Genomic DNA, 14,586 nt, shown 5'->3' on the forward strand with positions numbered 1-14,586 from the left:
TTGGTTCAGTATAGTTAGTCAATGGCTATTAGGCATTAAATAGTCACAACATACAGCTTATTTCAAAAGAAAATATTTTAACAGCACAGGTGACTGTTGTATATGTATTGAGGAAAAAACAGGACACAGTGAACTAAATTTAGTTTTGCCACTGTGAAATAATTGTATTAGGACAATGCTGGCACTTACTACTGAATGGTAGCACCTGGCATTCACTACACAGGAGAGATTAGTTTCTTTCTCTCTCTCTATATATATAATATATATATAAACACATACCATATATTTAGTACTCAGATGCTTGAGACCAAAACTCAACACCTTAGAAAGAAGTAAACACCTTTTAAGCCCAGCAGTACAACCATGGTTGTGGAAATACTAATTGCAAGTGGAAAATAGCCCCAGTGTGCAAGATCTCCACTTTATTATATTGCAATGCATTTTCTCATTTTTCATGTGCCTGGTTTATGTGATCCTGCCTGTATGTAAAATGGTTGGTGACAGTTCCTTTGATTTTGTTTTAATATAATGTAATATATGGGATGCTGAAATTATGTGAGCTACTTGCACTTGACTGACATTTCTAAGAGTCAAAAAAACGCTATGTATACTTGACAGATTAAAATGGGTAGACTGTGTACAGCGGTATCCTGCTTCAAAGTGCAGGATTGGAAGGCTTCCATTAAATTGTTATTTTCAGTTATTATTAGCTCCTAAATCAGTTAATATAATTTCTCTTCCATAATGAATGCGCAGCATTGTGAGCCTAAATGTCATATTTTCTATTGATCCATCTCCACAACCTGTTTAGTGAAATAATTAAAATGATTTACAAAGCTGACCCAATATCTTAGTGGTTTAGTAAATCATGTTGCAGCGTGGGAGGCTCAGCTAGTTTTAAACTCTCAGCCCTTGACAGCACCAAGACCTCAAAATGAAGCTGCAGCAAGTGCTGTTCTGTGTCTGAAGGCGTGCTCACAGCTGGCATAAACACTTCCTCCAAAGCTCAGGGGAAAAAGAAGGGTTTAAACCAGTTGGTTGGTTGGTTGCCCCAGTTCAAGGTAGAAAAATGTCTTGGTCTTACCAAACTGGAGCAGAATTTGAGCTGTAATCTTCAGTTAGTGTATTCTCACTTGCAACTTGAGCATCCCTGTCTCCTCTACCCCCAGAACCTGACCCTACATGTCTGTGGCCAGCAAATGGAGACCAGCTGTGGAGCTTGGTATTTTTACATGACAGACAATGTGCAAAACGATTATTTGCATCTTTTGTTGTTGTTGTTAACTTATAAGAAGAGGACGGGTATAAACATGATCTCTCTTTCATAGAGGAGGTTTCATAACTCTCTGCCAAGGTTAAGAAAGAGCTCACCAGAATTCAGTAGTGTCAAGACAGAGATATACTAAGGCATGCTCCGAAGTCTCTTAAACCCCCTGCAAGTGTCTTCGGTAATCTCAAAAGGCTGTAGGTAGCTCCCCAGGCCATAGGGATGGCTTAATGATGATCTGCCTGACACAGGAACCCCTCCTGTAATAGTACAGGCTCTCCTGACTGCTTCATGTCTCTTACAGCCCTTACAGGCAAACACACAGGGGTAATACTGGTAGAGCTTGCAAAATATTCCCAGGTTTGTTTCTTGCTCACCTTCTTCATTGCTGTAATACCAACGGGGTTCCCTCAGAGCAGGGGCAGAAGGATACTACCGCAGCGCCTGCAAAACAAAGCAGAAGCCAGTCTCTTCAGCAACGGTGGCAAGGGCAAACTATATTATGAGCATACGTATTACTATGAAAGCTAGCAGCAGCCCTCTTTCCCATTAAAAAAAAAAAATGCTCTGTGACAAGTTGCACTCCAGAACAAAAGGGATTGAGGTGACTTCTGTGGGATCAGGACGATGGCTGCAAAGCAAGGAAGGTGCAGCCAGGGCCAGCCCTCACGGGAATCGCCCCCTCCTGGGGGTCCTGCCCTGGCCAGCCCTGCAGGAAGGACGTGTCCTGGGAGGGCACGTGTGGGCAGGCAGGTCACGAACCTCCATTCTCGTCCATGACACGAAGGAAAGAGCCCACAGCTCTGAAATCAGTCAGCATTTGAGACATCATTTATAACATCTCCGCTTGGAATTCATATGCCTGAGCAAGCCTGAAGCTTGCTTTCAGCGTCTGGTACATTTATTTTAGTTCTATTCTTTTCCATAATTATACAAAGAAAAGAAAAGCATCCTACAGAAACTTAAAATTTTGAAGACTGTTGTTGGATGCACTTTGCAGCAGATGTCATTATCTTCCTTCCTGACCCTAACCTGCCACTGTTTTTATTTTGCTTTAAATGGACCCATAATTTCACAATGTGAATTCAACTGGAACTATTCTTTTTGTTAAATACACTTTACCCTTGGACTGACTGCTTCAGGCTCTGAAAAGAAACATTTCTTGCTTGTGACTGCTCCAAAATAGGTCTGAAATTCAGGAAGAAGTGTTGGTAAATGGGCTATAATCATGCTGAAGGGCAAGGGAGTATTCCTCCTCAAAGACAGCAGAAAATAAAGGAGTATCTGTGTTGCCTTCTGTTGCCTCAATGTTGATACTTTTACAGAACAGATTTTTTTTTTCAGAAAGAAGCCTGCCGTGCTGCAGCGTGCGTTTCAGAGGTGAAACACCTTTAGTCATGCCCTTATTGCCACACTTGGAAGTGTAAATAGCAGCCTCATTTTTACAAGCCCCATGCACACAGCAGAACCTCTCCGCACTGCCGGTGGCAGAAGACCTGTGTGGTGGCTGTGCCACACGCAGCAAGACCCCAACAGCAAGCCCTGGTAATTCAGGACTCAGGGGAAAGAGAGCACCATGTGAGCAGCGCACCCAGCTGCTGAAGCAGGCGGCTGTGCTCACGGAAGCTGCAGGGATGTTACACGAGTTTGATGTCAGTGACAAATTTGGTTGAAACTGGACACAAGGGTCACACATGGTCTCAGCGAGGGACTGTAGCACACAAGCGCACACATCACATGCACACACGTAGTGGGGTCACAGTCCCCTTGCTGCCTTCCACATCAGGTGGACATCTCCCCCGTGCTGATTGCTGGCTGGCCCCAGAATTGGTTTTCTTCCAGAACAGGAACAAAAACCACCACCACATACCAGAAGGAGCTGGGCAGCTCTGTCACCAGTAAGTGCCAAATTGCCCGAGCTGACGTGGGCCTGAACAAAGACTCAATCATTACCATTAAAAGACCAGACAGCACACAAAATTCTGTCACTGAATACAAGCGCAGTTTTACACACAAGGCAGTCCTTTACTGCACCTCCTCTGTGCAGCTACCAAAGCAGCCTTGGTCTTAGAGCAGTCGCAAATAGCAGCTATTTTTCCTGTAGGTGCGATTTGCCATTGCAGCAGTCCTAATTTCACACTAATGTAACTCGTAGAAATCCTTTTAAAACTACACTAACGTAGACGTGACTCAAGCTCAAACTATTTGTTAACTAGGGCTCTGCACCTACTGATCTGTGGCAAAGGAAAGGATCCCCTGGCAGCTGGCTGCAAATATGGCTCGGCTCAATTATAAGTCTGTGATTAGTTAATTCTGTTTAGAGGAGCTGCCTAAATTAAAAATGTTCTCTCACCCATTCTCACCCGCTGTTCTGTTTTTAAGAAGTATAAAGTGCTTAATAGTCTCTACCTCCTGAAATAATCACTAGCAGGATGAAAGTCCCCCACACACACACCCGCCGCCATTTTGTCCCACTACAAAATGTATAAGTTAAGCTCATGCTAAAATTAACATACATTGCTGAGGCAAATGAATTGGCATTGCCATGTATATCTATTATCTTCTAGCATTTCTGAGCGGGAACGCCATTTAATTAACAGCCTGACAGGCTAGCTCACTCCTGAATTGCAGCCACATTTATTACTTTTATCTCCTTGGACACCTGCCTCTCTCCATGGTTTATCAGATTTCTGCTGAAGAGATGGACAAAATATTTTCTGTTGCATGAGGTTGTATTTTTTTAAAGGTACTTACTAAAGCACTGAATTCAAACAAATGGAGGTTTCTGGTTTTTCTTCAGTTATCAAAGCAGTTCAGCAGCATTAACCCCTCACTGCCCACAGCTGCAGTTCGGAAGAAGTCAGATTACGTATTGGAAGACCAAAGCCCCACCATTAGGGCCATGCTAGCAGCTGCCACCCTGACCACCTCTCATTATGCTCTTGCCTGCAGTGGCAGTCAATCTGTTAATCTTGTTCAGCACAGTTTCAACAAATACTTTTCACTTGCTTTTCTCTGGGCCTCACTACCTGAGTCCCTGGAGACACACAGGTAAAACGGGCAGGGCTCAGCGTGAACGGGCACGCTGTGACAGACGCAGTCAAACTGGGGGGACCTAAACCCAGGCGGTGACTCAGCACTTGACACCTTCATCAGTGTGGCCTTCGAAATGCAACTCTTAGACAAGGATAGCACAAGCCGACTCGTGTTATTAAAAAGAATGTCTCACCCCTGACAGACTAATTGTATTAATCGGAAAGAATCTGGCAGGAGCAGGGCCTTCCCATGATGTTTGGTGAAACATGTTACTTTAACACGAACCTTGCACGAACAGTGCCTCTTCCTGCCTGTCTCCTTAGTCCTAGCCAAAACTGCCTCGCCTCACTTCAGGGCACTGTGGCTGAGTCACACCAGGTCTACAACTCCGCACTGAGCTGCTCACTGCCAGCTGTCCTTTACCCCAAGGACAGCCCGGCACTGCCTGTGGCAGGTGGGTGATGCGCCCCGCTGCAGCCACGGCACTGCCGAGCCGTGCTCGTAGGGTTACCGCGTTTCTTTTGCACTCCACAAATAGCAACGTGATCTGCAGTTACACAGGTATGGCCAAAACTTATATACCAGTGGTGGACTGCAAAGTCGACCCAACCAAACCATATCAAACAGGCTTCCAGAACTGGACAACCATTTCCTAGGAAAAAAGTCTAAATTTTTCTTTGATGAAACATCCAGCATAATAGACTTTTTTGGTGCTTGAAACCTTTTTATTTGTATTCTTTTAAATTTTTAATTATGTTAATTTAATATAGTTTAACCAAAACCAAACAAAATGCCACATTAAACAATTCAATCTGCTATAACTCCAACAACTATTACTATGTTATAGTTTATCATTTTTATTTAATACCCATTTTGCATCATACAACCCTATCTCAATGTAGGCCAATGTTCGCTAGGCTTTAAAATATTAAATGATGAAACCCAAGAAACAGCAAAAATAATGCCTCTAAGACAGCCTGTCACAGATTAATACATGGGTGCATTTACTATTTAATTAGTAAATACAAGCTGTTCAGGTGTACAGTGGTTTCCGTCATACTGACGTGTTTGAACCATACATGATCTCAGCACGCAGGGAAACCAAATATCAGTTACCGAAACCTCAGCTTACTGACTGTTCATTATTGTTTTGGGGAGCAAGTGGTGATTTTTTTAGCATTCTGTGAGGCTGGGCAATGATACTTCTGCAGTAGTTATCCCCAGGTATTCTAGTTTCACTCATTCTTTTATATATATATATATTTTAAGAAGGATATAGCTAGTTATTTTGATGTTAAAAATACATTGGTGTTTAAAAAAAAAAAAAAATCACTTCCTTTACTTATGGTGAAATTGAATTCCTTCAAAATCTTCCTTCCACAGATAAATCTACTATAATGTAAAAGAAGTTGGGGTATGTGAGAATTCGAAACCTGTATGCTAAAAGAAGATGCAAACTGGTAAATTTCGTCTAAAAGATGAAACAATATTTAACTTTTTTTTTTTTTTTTTTTTTAACTTTAAACCGTTAGTTGGATCGCAGCAACACGTAGAGAGATGCCCCAACGCAGACAGCCGAGGCAGGCTCCCCAGTCCTTGTCCTGCGCTGCCCCCTGGTGAGGCAGGCAGCAGCTGGGACTCCAACAGAGCTGGCTTCTTTCTTTGCCTGCGTTTTAAAGCCCAGCTTTTTAAATCATTAAAAGCTTTGAAACCATTTGGGGGTTATTGTATGTCCCCCCGATTTCTGACCCATTAAGATATATTTGGATTGTATTTCTTCATGCACAGCAAAGCCAGACTTTCTTATTCACGCTTAAGTAACATCTGCAATTTGAGAGGACAAGGAGCTGGGATTTTAAGGTAATAATGACCCTTCAGTCAGCGTGAATAGTTTATCAGGTCAGGAGGACATATCTCATCCTAATCAATGAGTTAGACAAACTGATAAAGCAGAAAACTTACTGAAAAACACATTGAAAAGGAACATTTGTGGGACCAGAAGGTATATCATAAGATTACACTCTTAAACCAAACCCAGCCGTCCGAAATTCATCAAATAAATCTATAATGCAAGAGTTTGGGCTTCCACACATAAACATTACAAACTCCCCCCTAGTAAACCTACAGTGCCACGAAATGAAAGTCCAGGCTACTGATACCAAATACTCTGTTTACCCAGCTGTCCGAACAGCAATTCTTAGTGTGCCCGTACCCCCCATTCCCCAGGCACAGCCTTTTCCACAGCCTGAAATGCTGGCATGGGCCTGATCCGGGTCAGGCTGAAAGGAGCCGTCAGCGGGACAAGGAAAAAGTGGCGGAGAAAGGACGGTGAGGAGCAGGTGGCGGTGGCAGGACTGCCGTGGTACGTGAGCCGGCTGCACACTGCTTCAGCACACGGTGGGGAAGTTATGGTAGCTGCCTGATATTCAGATGGAGGAAATCAGATCAGAGCATTTTAAATGGAAATTATTTTCGCTAGTACAGCTGTCCCCGGGGACCAAATCCAACTGCTAATACAATTTGGCCAAGAGGAATAAACTATATTGATCTTGAGAGCTCAAATGCTTGCTGAGACGGTCTTTTAAAGAATTACAGTATCTATTTCTTGTATCACCTGCAATCAGCAAAAGTGATTATAACAGTGATTATAGCCCAGTCACTTTTTACACACATCAGTCCACCTCTGCTCATCTCCAGCTTCGGCTCATGATAACTCTTTAAAAAAACAAACAAACAAACAAACAAACACCCCTGATCTTCTATTCTTATGTCATACAAATATCTTCTTTTACATTATAGTAGATTTATCTGTGGAAGGAGGATTTTGAAGGAATTCAGTTTCACCATAAGTAAAAGTCTTTGGCTACTCTGCACCTGAAGTTCTAGCTTTCTGTGACTGTGACTATAAAGCAACTTCTATTATTGCTCCCACATTCACTCTGACATTCCCCCAGGACACTGCTGTGACCTGACTTGGCCTGCATACATTCTTTTCCCAACACACCTGTAATTCAGAAATACCGACAGCTAAAGCAATATAGCCCCCTACTGTACACAAGTATAGTGGTTCAGTGTTGGGTTTTTACAAATATATATATATATATATATATTTAGAGAGCAATAAATAATGCCAAACACAGATTTAATGGAATAAGAAATACCAGTGTTGCCACCTTAACTTGGAATAAATAATATACATTAGGGGTTTATATCACCATAAACCTATATCATGCTTTCACGCTGATTTACTTGAAGAAGTAAAAAGATTCAAAGGTCTAAGACACACAGACAGGTGGAGGAGGTGATACTGCACATTCAGAAACATGCATTATAATTATTTTGTTTGCTCTTTTGTTCGCATATTTCCACTATTTCCACATATTTTCCTGGAACACATACTAATGCACTAATCTCGCTCCCTCAGCCATTGTATCTGAAGATAAATTGGGAAATGAAGACGTAGAGCTGTTGGAAGAGACTGGCTTCCCCAGGCACCAGTTTAGCCTGGATCATTGGATTTACAACACCAGCATCGCCAACACTGATTTGACTATTAATCCCTTAAGTGCCTCAGGAATTGCAGCATAAATCCAGTGAAGGAGCACTCATACGGCCCTGAAGACCCATAGTGCTCATCCTGGTACTCCATTCATGAAAATTGATCTTTTCTTAATAGCAATGACAACTCAAGGTGTCACAGCTTTGTAAAATCAAGAGATCTGTTTGCTGTGGCAATGTCCTTAACTGCCAGGAGGTCTCTGATACACATCAATCGGTCCTCATACTTAATACTCTGAAGAGGCTGGCCCTTTTTTCTTTACAAACATACACACATATCTACAATTTCATTCCCCGTTAGGTATCACTTCAGTGCCTTTGTGCTCCACAGCAGCACTCAACAAATTGTCGTATTTCCTATACTCTGGCTCAGTAACTCGCTCTGTACGTCTCCTTTACCAAGCAGTTCTTCATTATGTGCTAAGCCAATACCCACCCCGTGACAGGAATATAAACACTTTATTTATTTGGAGAACCAACACATCTGAGCAGAGGGCAGCACGAGCTGGGATTCGGCTGGCAAGGAAAAGGAATTAGCTGCACTGGTTTCAAGAGCAAGACGTGTCTTATCCCAAGAGTAGAGAGGCAGCAACAGGGGCAGAAGAGGCAAACCTCACAGCAGGTAACACCTTCCTTGTCTTTTGAATATGAATGTTTGACTCTGGTTAGAAATAATGTTCATTTTGCACCTTGATCTTTGCTGTAATAATAGTAATGTAGCTATTCAAAAGCCTAACAGAAGTTAATGTCATTAAATGTTTCCTATCTGCTTTAATCTAAATGGCTAATCTAACAATCTACCCTGGCCACAGCTTCCTCCTTTGCAGGACCTCATCACTGTGATAAGCAATGTTACTTCTCTTTTTTGTGTTCTTTTTATTATTATTATTTTATTTTGCTCTTAGAGATGACTGCCCCCTCTGGTTTGTGATTTACAAGGCACATGGAGCTCTATGGGACCCTTACTTCTGCAGAAACCCAGTTCCAGCCACACCAGCAGCCGTGTACTCCAGAAACAATGGCATATATAGCAAGGCTTTCCCAGACTTAGGAAGTCTTTGTCACCTCTAGCAGGATAGCCGCTGAAATTTGAGGTTAAGGCTGGGATCTGCTACCTTAGCCAGCAGTGGGGTAACAATATAGTATTTCTTTTGATATGCCAAGTAGTAAAACCTCTCTATAAAAAGCTTTTTAGCAAGCAGACTCTAATAATTGTTGTGGTTTTTTTTTAACTTGTTTGCTCAGAAAGTTTTGAGATGCCTTTCCTTTCCTTTTGTCCAGTATGACCTTGCAGTGCAGACTTCTGGCAATGCCAGAGACAAAGGACTGGTCTCCCGCCTACCAAATGCTCTTTCTACGCTGTCCGCTATTGACAGTTATGTCTGTTCGCACATAACATCCCATCTAAATCTCCCCCCTTTCAGTGTAAAGCTATTCTCCCCTGTCCTATCACTATCTGCCCGTATTTTCTCTCCGTCCTGAGAAAATAGTTCTGGCACAATTACTGCTTTGTGATAAGAATTTGTGAAATTAATTAGCAAAGTAACATTGTCTTTAATAAAATTTTAAACTTTCCGTGTTAAATTCATAGGTTTAACTCAATTAGCGTCATGTAATTTTCTCTGTTTTCTGAAGTTTCTCCTTTATCGTTTTGCTTAAGGCAGTACAAGGCTCGCTAACCCCACCGCGACCAGGGCAGGCAGGGACCGCTGAGGAAGCCAGCGCCTCAGTACGCGTCGGGGCAGGCCAGGCTGGCAGCCCCGGGCCGCTGGGCGCTGGATCAGGAGCGGACGGCGCCCAGCCCGTCGCACCGGCACGCGGCGGCACCGCGGCGCCAGCAGGGCACCCCGCCGCCCTGCGGGAGGGCTGCTGACGGCCGTGTGACACGGCACAGCGGGCGCGTTGTCTTTCGAACGTCTGTCACGGCCTGGCATCGCTCCTCTAGCGAGCGATGCATCGGTGCAGCTTTCTGCGGTTCCGTGAGAGGCGGGGGCGCGGGCCGTTATTTTTAATTATCCCCGGTAACGAAGCACGGCAGCGACCAGGCCTCCCGCCGCCACACCCCCCCGGGACCCCGCGCATGCGCCCCTCCCCCTCACGCCCCCTCAGGAGGTGGGCGCGCGCAACACCGCGCATGCGCACCCCGGAAGCCGCCTGGCGGATAAAAGCGGCGGCGGGCGGGCGCCGATCCCGGCTGCAGGCTGTGCGCGCGCGCGGGCACGTCAGCGGCCTGCGCCCGGCGCCGCCGCCATGGAGGGTGAGCGGGACGGGGGGAGCGGGGTCGGGACATTGGGGGCCGCCGGTCCCCGCCGCCGTGCCCCGTGCGGGTGCGCTGTACGGCTGACGGCCCCGCTCTGTGCCCCGTGCAGGTGCGCTGTACGGCGGGCTGCCGCGCCAGGCGACGGAGGAGCTGTGCTTGCAGGTACCGCCGCCGCCGGCCCCGGGCACTCGGCGGGGGCTGAGGCGCTGGGGGTCGCCGGGGAGCGTCGGGGTCGCGTCCGGAGGCTCCGGGCCTGTGTCTGGAGGCTCCCCGAGGTGTGGGCGTGGGGGTGAGTGGAAAAAAAAAGCTCGGGGCGTGTTGTGCTTGGCCGCCTGGCGGCCAGGTGGGGCTTCAGAACGTGAGGTATGTTAGTACTGCTCTCGTGGGGTTACTGGGTGGCTCTGTCACCGGTAAGGACGGCAGGCAGCAGCGGCTGCTTTAGTTTTATTAAGTTCGTAAAGTGTTTCGTCAAAATGTCTTCAGCCTCAGAGGTCAGAAGAGGCTAAAGCCTTTGTAAGCGCCTTCCTGAAGCGTAGCATGCCAAAAATGAAAGATGAAGCTATCCAGGATGTGTTATCTCGGAAAGCCGTAATTCTGGAGCATTATGCCAGAAAAAGAAAAAAGCAAAAGAGGAAGAAACCTAAAAGCTTTACTGCAAAGCAGAGGCGAGAAATGCGTCTTTTTGAAATCGAACCTGAACAGCAGAGGTAAGATCTAAAATACTTTCTTTGTGTGAGAAGTTCATAAAAAGTAAAAACCAGGAGCACATATATGTGGCTACTCACTCTTCAGTACATACAGTCAGTCTGTTACTCTGTGGCAATTAACCACAGCAATTACTTTGGCTGAATATATGGTAAAATTGTTTGTTACTGGGTTCTCTTTCCTCTTGTGTACCCAAATACAAGAAATCAAAACCAAATACAGTTGCCTTGGATTTCTGTTTTTAAAAGTTAAACTGTGACCAGAATTTTCTGTCGGGTTTCTCAACTTAATACATGTTGAATGACTTCCTTCCTTGTAAAACAAAGTAAGGAGGGAGGTAGGGGAGTAGAAACCTCTTAATGCATCACTGTTTTGGGTTGACAGGAGACTATTTTTTCATAAAAATAAACCTGTTGGTTAGTGGTCTACTTCCCATGCAAGGTATTAGAGCAGGTAATAAAAGGTATTAAAGCTCATCCATATTTAAAGAGTTAAGACTAACATCGATTATTTCAGTAATCAAGCAACAGATTTTTTGATAATTAAGTTTTGTATGATAACTTTTGCCTTTTAACTACAGATATGCAATCTTTTTACCACTGCATGAACTGTGGAAACAGTACATCAGAGACCTATGCTATGGACTTAAACCAGATGCGTAAGTTCAGATATATTAAAATTAGTGGGTTTGGTTAGTAATTATTTTCAGGTTTACTGATTTACTTCTTGAAGTATCAGAGCTATAGAAAGAGTATATATACACCTATAAGATGAGTTTTGATCATGATTTCAGTAATCCCAGTCACTTTGTAAACCTACTCTTCTCCATATATTTTTCATTCCTTCTCTGATCCCACCCTCTTCTCCAAGGCAACCACAGATGGTTCAGGCCAAACTGCTAAAAGCTGATCTCCATGGAGCTATTGTTACAGGTATCCTGATTGTTTTGTGTTTTTTTCCTCAAAAAAATGTGAAGTTCAGTAGACTCCTATATTTCAGATGCTTATTTTTAAATTCTTTTTGGTATTGAATCTAGAATCACATAGTAGTTACTGTGATTAATGCTTTCTCCATTAACCAATTCTACTTAACTTTTAACTGCTTTTGAAAACCTGATTGCAAAGAAAACTGAGTTCTGCCAGTTATTACTGTAACTGCATTGTTTCAGAATATTACAATGAGCTTCTGAAATCATGAGACAACTGTAGAACAGCAAACAAACTGCAGCTGAGTTTTTCTAATGCATATGTATTCTTGTTTCTTCAGTCACAAAATCAAAATGCCCCTCTTATGTTGGGATAACAGGAATCATTCTACAGGAATTTAAACATGTCTTCAAAATTATCACTAGAGATGACAAAGTAAAAGGTATGCTAGATTTTTTCAGTGCTTCTTAAAACTTGAATAACCAAAATTTCTTAAATTCACACTGCTTTTGAGCAAATGTGTGGTAGTGCATTGTTCTGTATCAGTCCTTTGTATCAGTTCTTTGCATAGTAGAAGTCAATGTTTTAACCAACAATGTAAAAGCCCAGTATCTTACCAAAAGTATTTCAGTAGAAGTGAGCAAGAGAAAACATTTTCAGTGAACCTAATATGCATGTGGTGTGTTCATCTGATTTACTTTAGATGTTCTCTGCAGCACTTACTGCATGCTCATAAAAGAGGACTAACTTTTAGTAATTGCTACTTAAGATAGAGGTTTAGGTTATGTATGTTCTCTTAATAAAGCATAAACTTGAAATGTGCCAAACCTGAAGCCTATGTGTGAATAATATCCTGTGGTATATCAATATCTGTTTTGAACAGGGATTTTAGTCCTTTTTCATTAATTTCTTTCCTTTTGCATTTTCAGTTGTTCCCAAACTTAACAATGTATTTAGCTTGGAGATTGATGGATTCATTTCCTACATTTATGGAAGCAAGTTCCAGTTCAGAGCAAGTGAGCGATCTGCAAAGAAGTTCAAGCTAAAAGGAACTATTGACCTATGATTTCATAGCAAATCAGAAGTATATTTAATAAAAATGCCTACTGTTTTCCTGCAGTTTGAGAACCAGGTTTTCAGGCAAACTGAAAATGGAATTAACTGTTTGAAGGTTTTCTAGAGCATTTCTTCATACTGAAGACTAGCTTCTGTTGCCTTGAAAGTACTCTGTCGGGCTGTCGGAGTTTAGTTGTGTTATTTGTATGTAAGTATGTAACATTCTGCCTTGTATTAAACTTAGTACTGATTACCTGGCTTCTGTTTCAGTTTATTAATCGTATATTTGCAATGAAGATTTTATCTTTGAATTTTGTGATAAATGTTACTGTTGCCTTCTGTATAAACTGGGCAACATCTAACTATTTTCTCCATATGAGGAGACTATGGAAAAGCAGTTTTCTTCAGTTTCAGTCATTGCTCCTGGGTGAACATCAGTGTCTTTGCCTGGTACAAGTATATGCAGGTAAGTTGGTTCAACTGATAGGTTTTACCTTGAATATCTCTGTTCCAGTGTTTAATATTGTTGTAGGTAAGTGGTACATAAGTGAAAAATCTAAGCATACAGACTGGCTATAGCAGTTTGTCTAGCTTTCATAATGAAATTCCAAATTGCATTTAGCCAAAGCCAAGTACTAAACAGGTAAGTAGTTCATGCTGCATACATGCTATTCTGAGAAACTTTTTAATGCAAGCATTAGGGAAAAATGTCTTCATGTCAGCAGCAAAGGTGTTTTGTACTGCAAAAGGTATCTTTTCCTGACAGCACAATGCAGAATTCATTTTAAGAGGATCAAGAAAGGTTTCTGGATTGTCTTCTGCACCTAAACTCTAGGGGATGCTTCACTATTTAACTTGCAAGGACTGATAAATATCAAGGTCAGTAAAATTACTCATATTAGTCTGCACTTATTTGTGCTATTTTAAGAGTTGTTTTCTAAATGGAGGAATATAAATATTAAAGTTCTTTTGAGCTTACAAGGTCATTCAGAATTCCAAAACAATCATCTGGATTCCGGTCCATGAGGTGTTTAAAATTAACAGGCTCTTAGTTGAGCATTACCAGAAAAGCAAGTTATCCAACTTAAAATAAGTAGTTCTGTGTTGCAAGTACTGAGAACTACTTGGTACTTAAATTAAATCCAAGTCATTAGAAAAGAAATAGCGTCCTCAATCCCTTTATCTCCTTTTTTCATACTGTTTTTACTTGGTGTACTTCCCAGGATCCTTCTTGGAGTCCCAGATTATTATTTTGAAATCCAATTCAATCCCTCCAAATCAGATCTGTTAGTCAGGTTTGACTTGTCTGGGAGGTGGAAACAATCCCTGTATTTGGATCACTTTTTTAAAAAAAAAATCATCTGATATTTACACTAAATAAAGCTTTCAGAATTTTAGTTTCAAGTGTGGATTCCTTTTCATATCTATGGAGAACTTTTCCCTGCCACCATTCCAATGTCTGTAGCCAACTAGGAAAACTTTAAGAAGGTAGCTGTTCTCACATTGCACAGTGAAGCCTTGTACCAGTGTTAGGAGCATAGCTCAAGCAGAGAGGTGGTGCTCTTACAGCAGCACTGTAATGCACAGGGGCCATTTAGCAGACCCATGAAAATACTGACCATGCCAGTCAGCCCTCATGGGGGTTACAAGAGTTGCATCTCCCAGGGAAGATTGCTCAGACAGATCAGCTTCAGCATCACTGACCCAGACTCTTATTCAAACTGATCACAGCATAGGCAATCTCTGCTTACAAGAAGAACACTGTCCTCCTCTACCCC

General features: G+C 42.7%; 2 protein-coding genes across 10 annotated transcripts in view; one reads left to right on the top strand and one right to left on the bottom strand.

Moving 5' to 3' along the window:
* The window catches only part of LOC106039568 (protein C19orf12-like), an 81,802-nt gene that overhangs the window by 18,542 nt on the left and 48,674 nt on the right, over positions 1 to 14,586 (bottom strand). For all 8 annotated transcript variants that reach the window (XR_010834583.1, XR_010834581.1, XR_010834582.1 and 5 more), the window contains one exon: positions 1,645 to 1,711. The gene's annotated coding sequence lies outside the window, so the exon portion shown is untranslated. The remainder of the gene's footprint in view (positions 1 to 1,644; positions 1,712 to 14,586) is intronic.
* Positions 9,915 to 13,066, top strand: POP4 (POP4 homolog, ribonuclease P/MRP subunit). Of its 2 annotated transcripts, XM_048073310.2 has the most exons (7): positions 9,915 to 10,118; positions 10,231 to 10,283; positions 10,605 to 10,828; positions 11,407 to 11,484; positions 11,697 to 11,758; positions 12,093 to 12,194; positions 12,682 to 13,066. In XM_048073310.2, the coding sequence occupies exons 1-7, from the start codon at positions 10,112 to 10,114 to the stop codon at positions 12,816 to 12,818; spliced, it is 663 nt and encodes a 220-aa protein (XP_047929267.2). In that variant the 5' UTR covers positions 9,915 to 10,111; the 3' UTR covers positions 12,819 to 13,066. The 2 variants fall into 2 exon arrangements, with proteins under 2 accessions (XP_047929267.2, XP_066860525.1); XM_067004424.1 differs by lacking the exon at positions 10,231 to 10,283 and having other exon boundaries at positions 9,981 to 10,118.

Source organism: Anser cygnoides, chromosome 12 (assembly GCF_040182565.1).
Source record: "Anser cygnoides isolate HZ-2024a breed goose chromosome 12, Taihu_goose_T2T_genome, whole genome shotgun sequence".
NCBI lineage: Eukaryota > Metazoa > Chordata > Aves > Anseriformes > Anatidae > Anser > Anser cygnoides.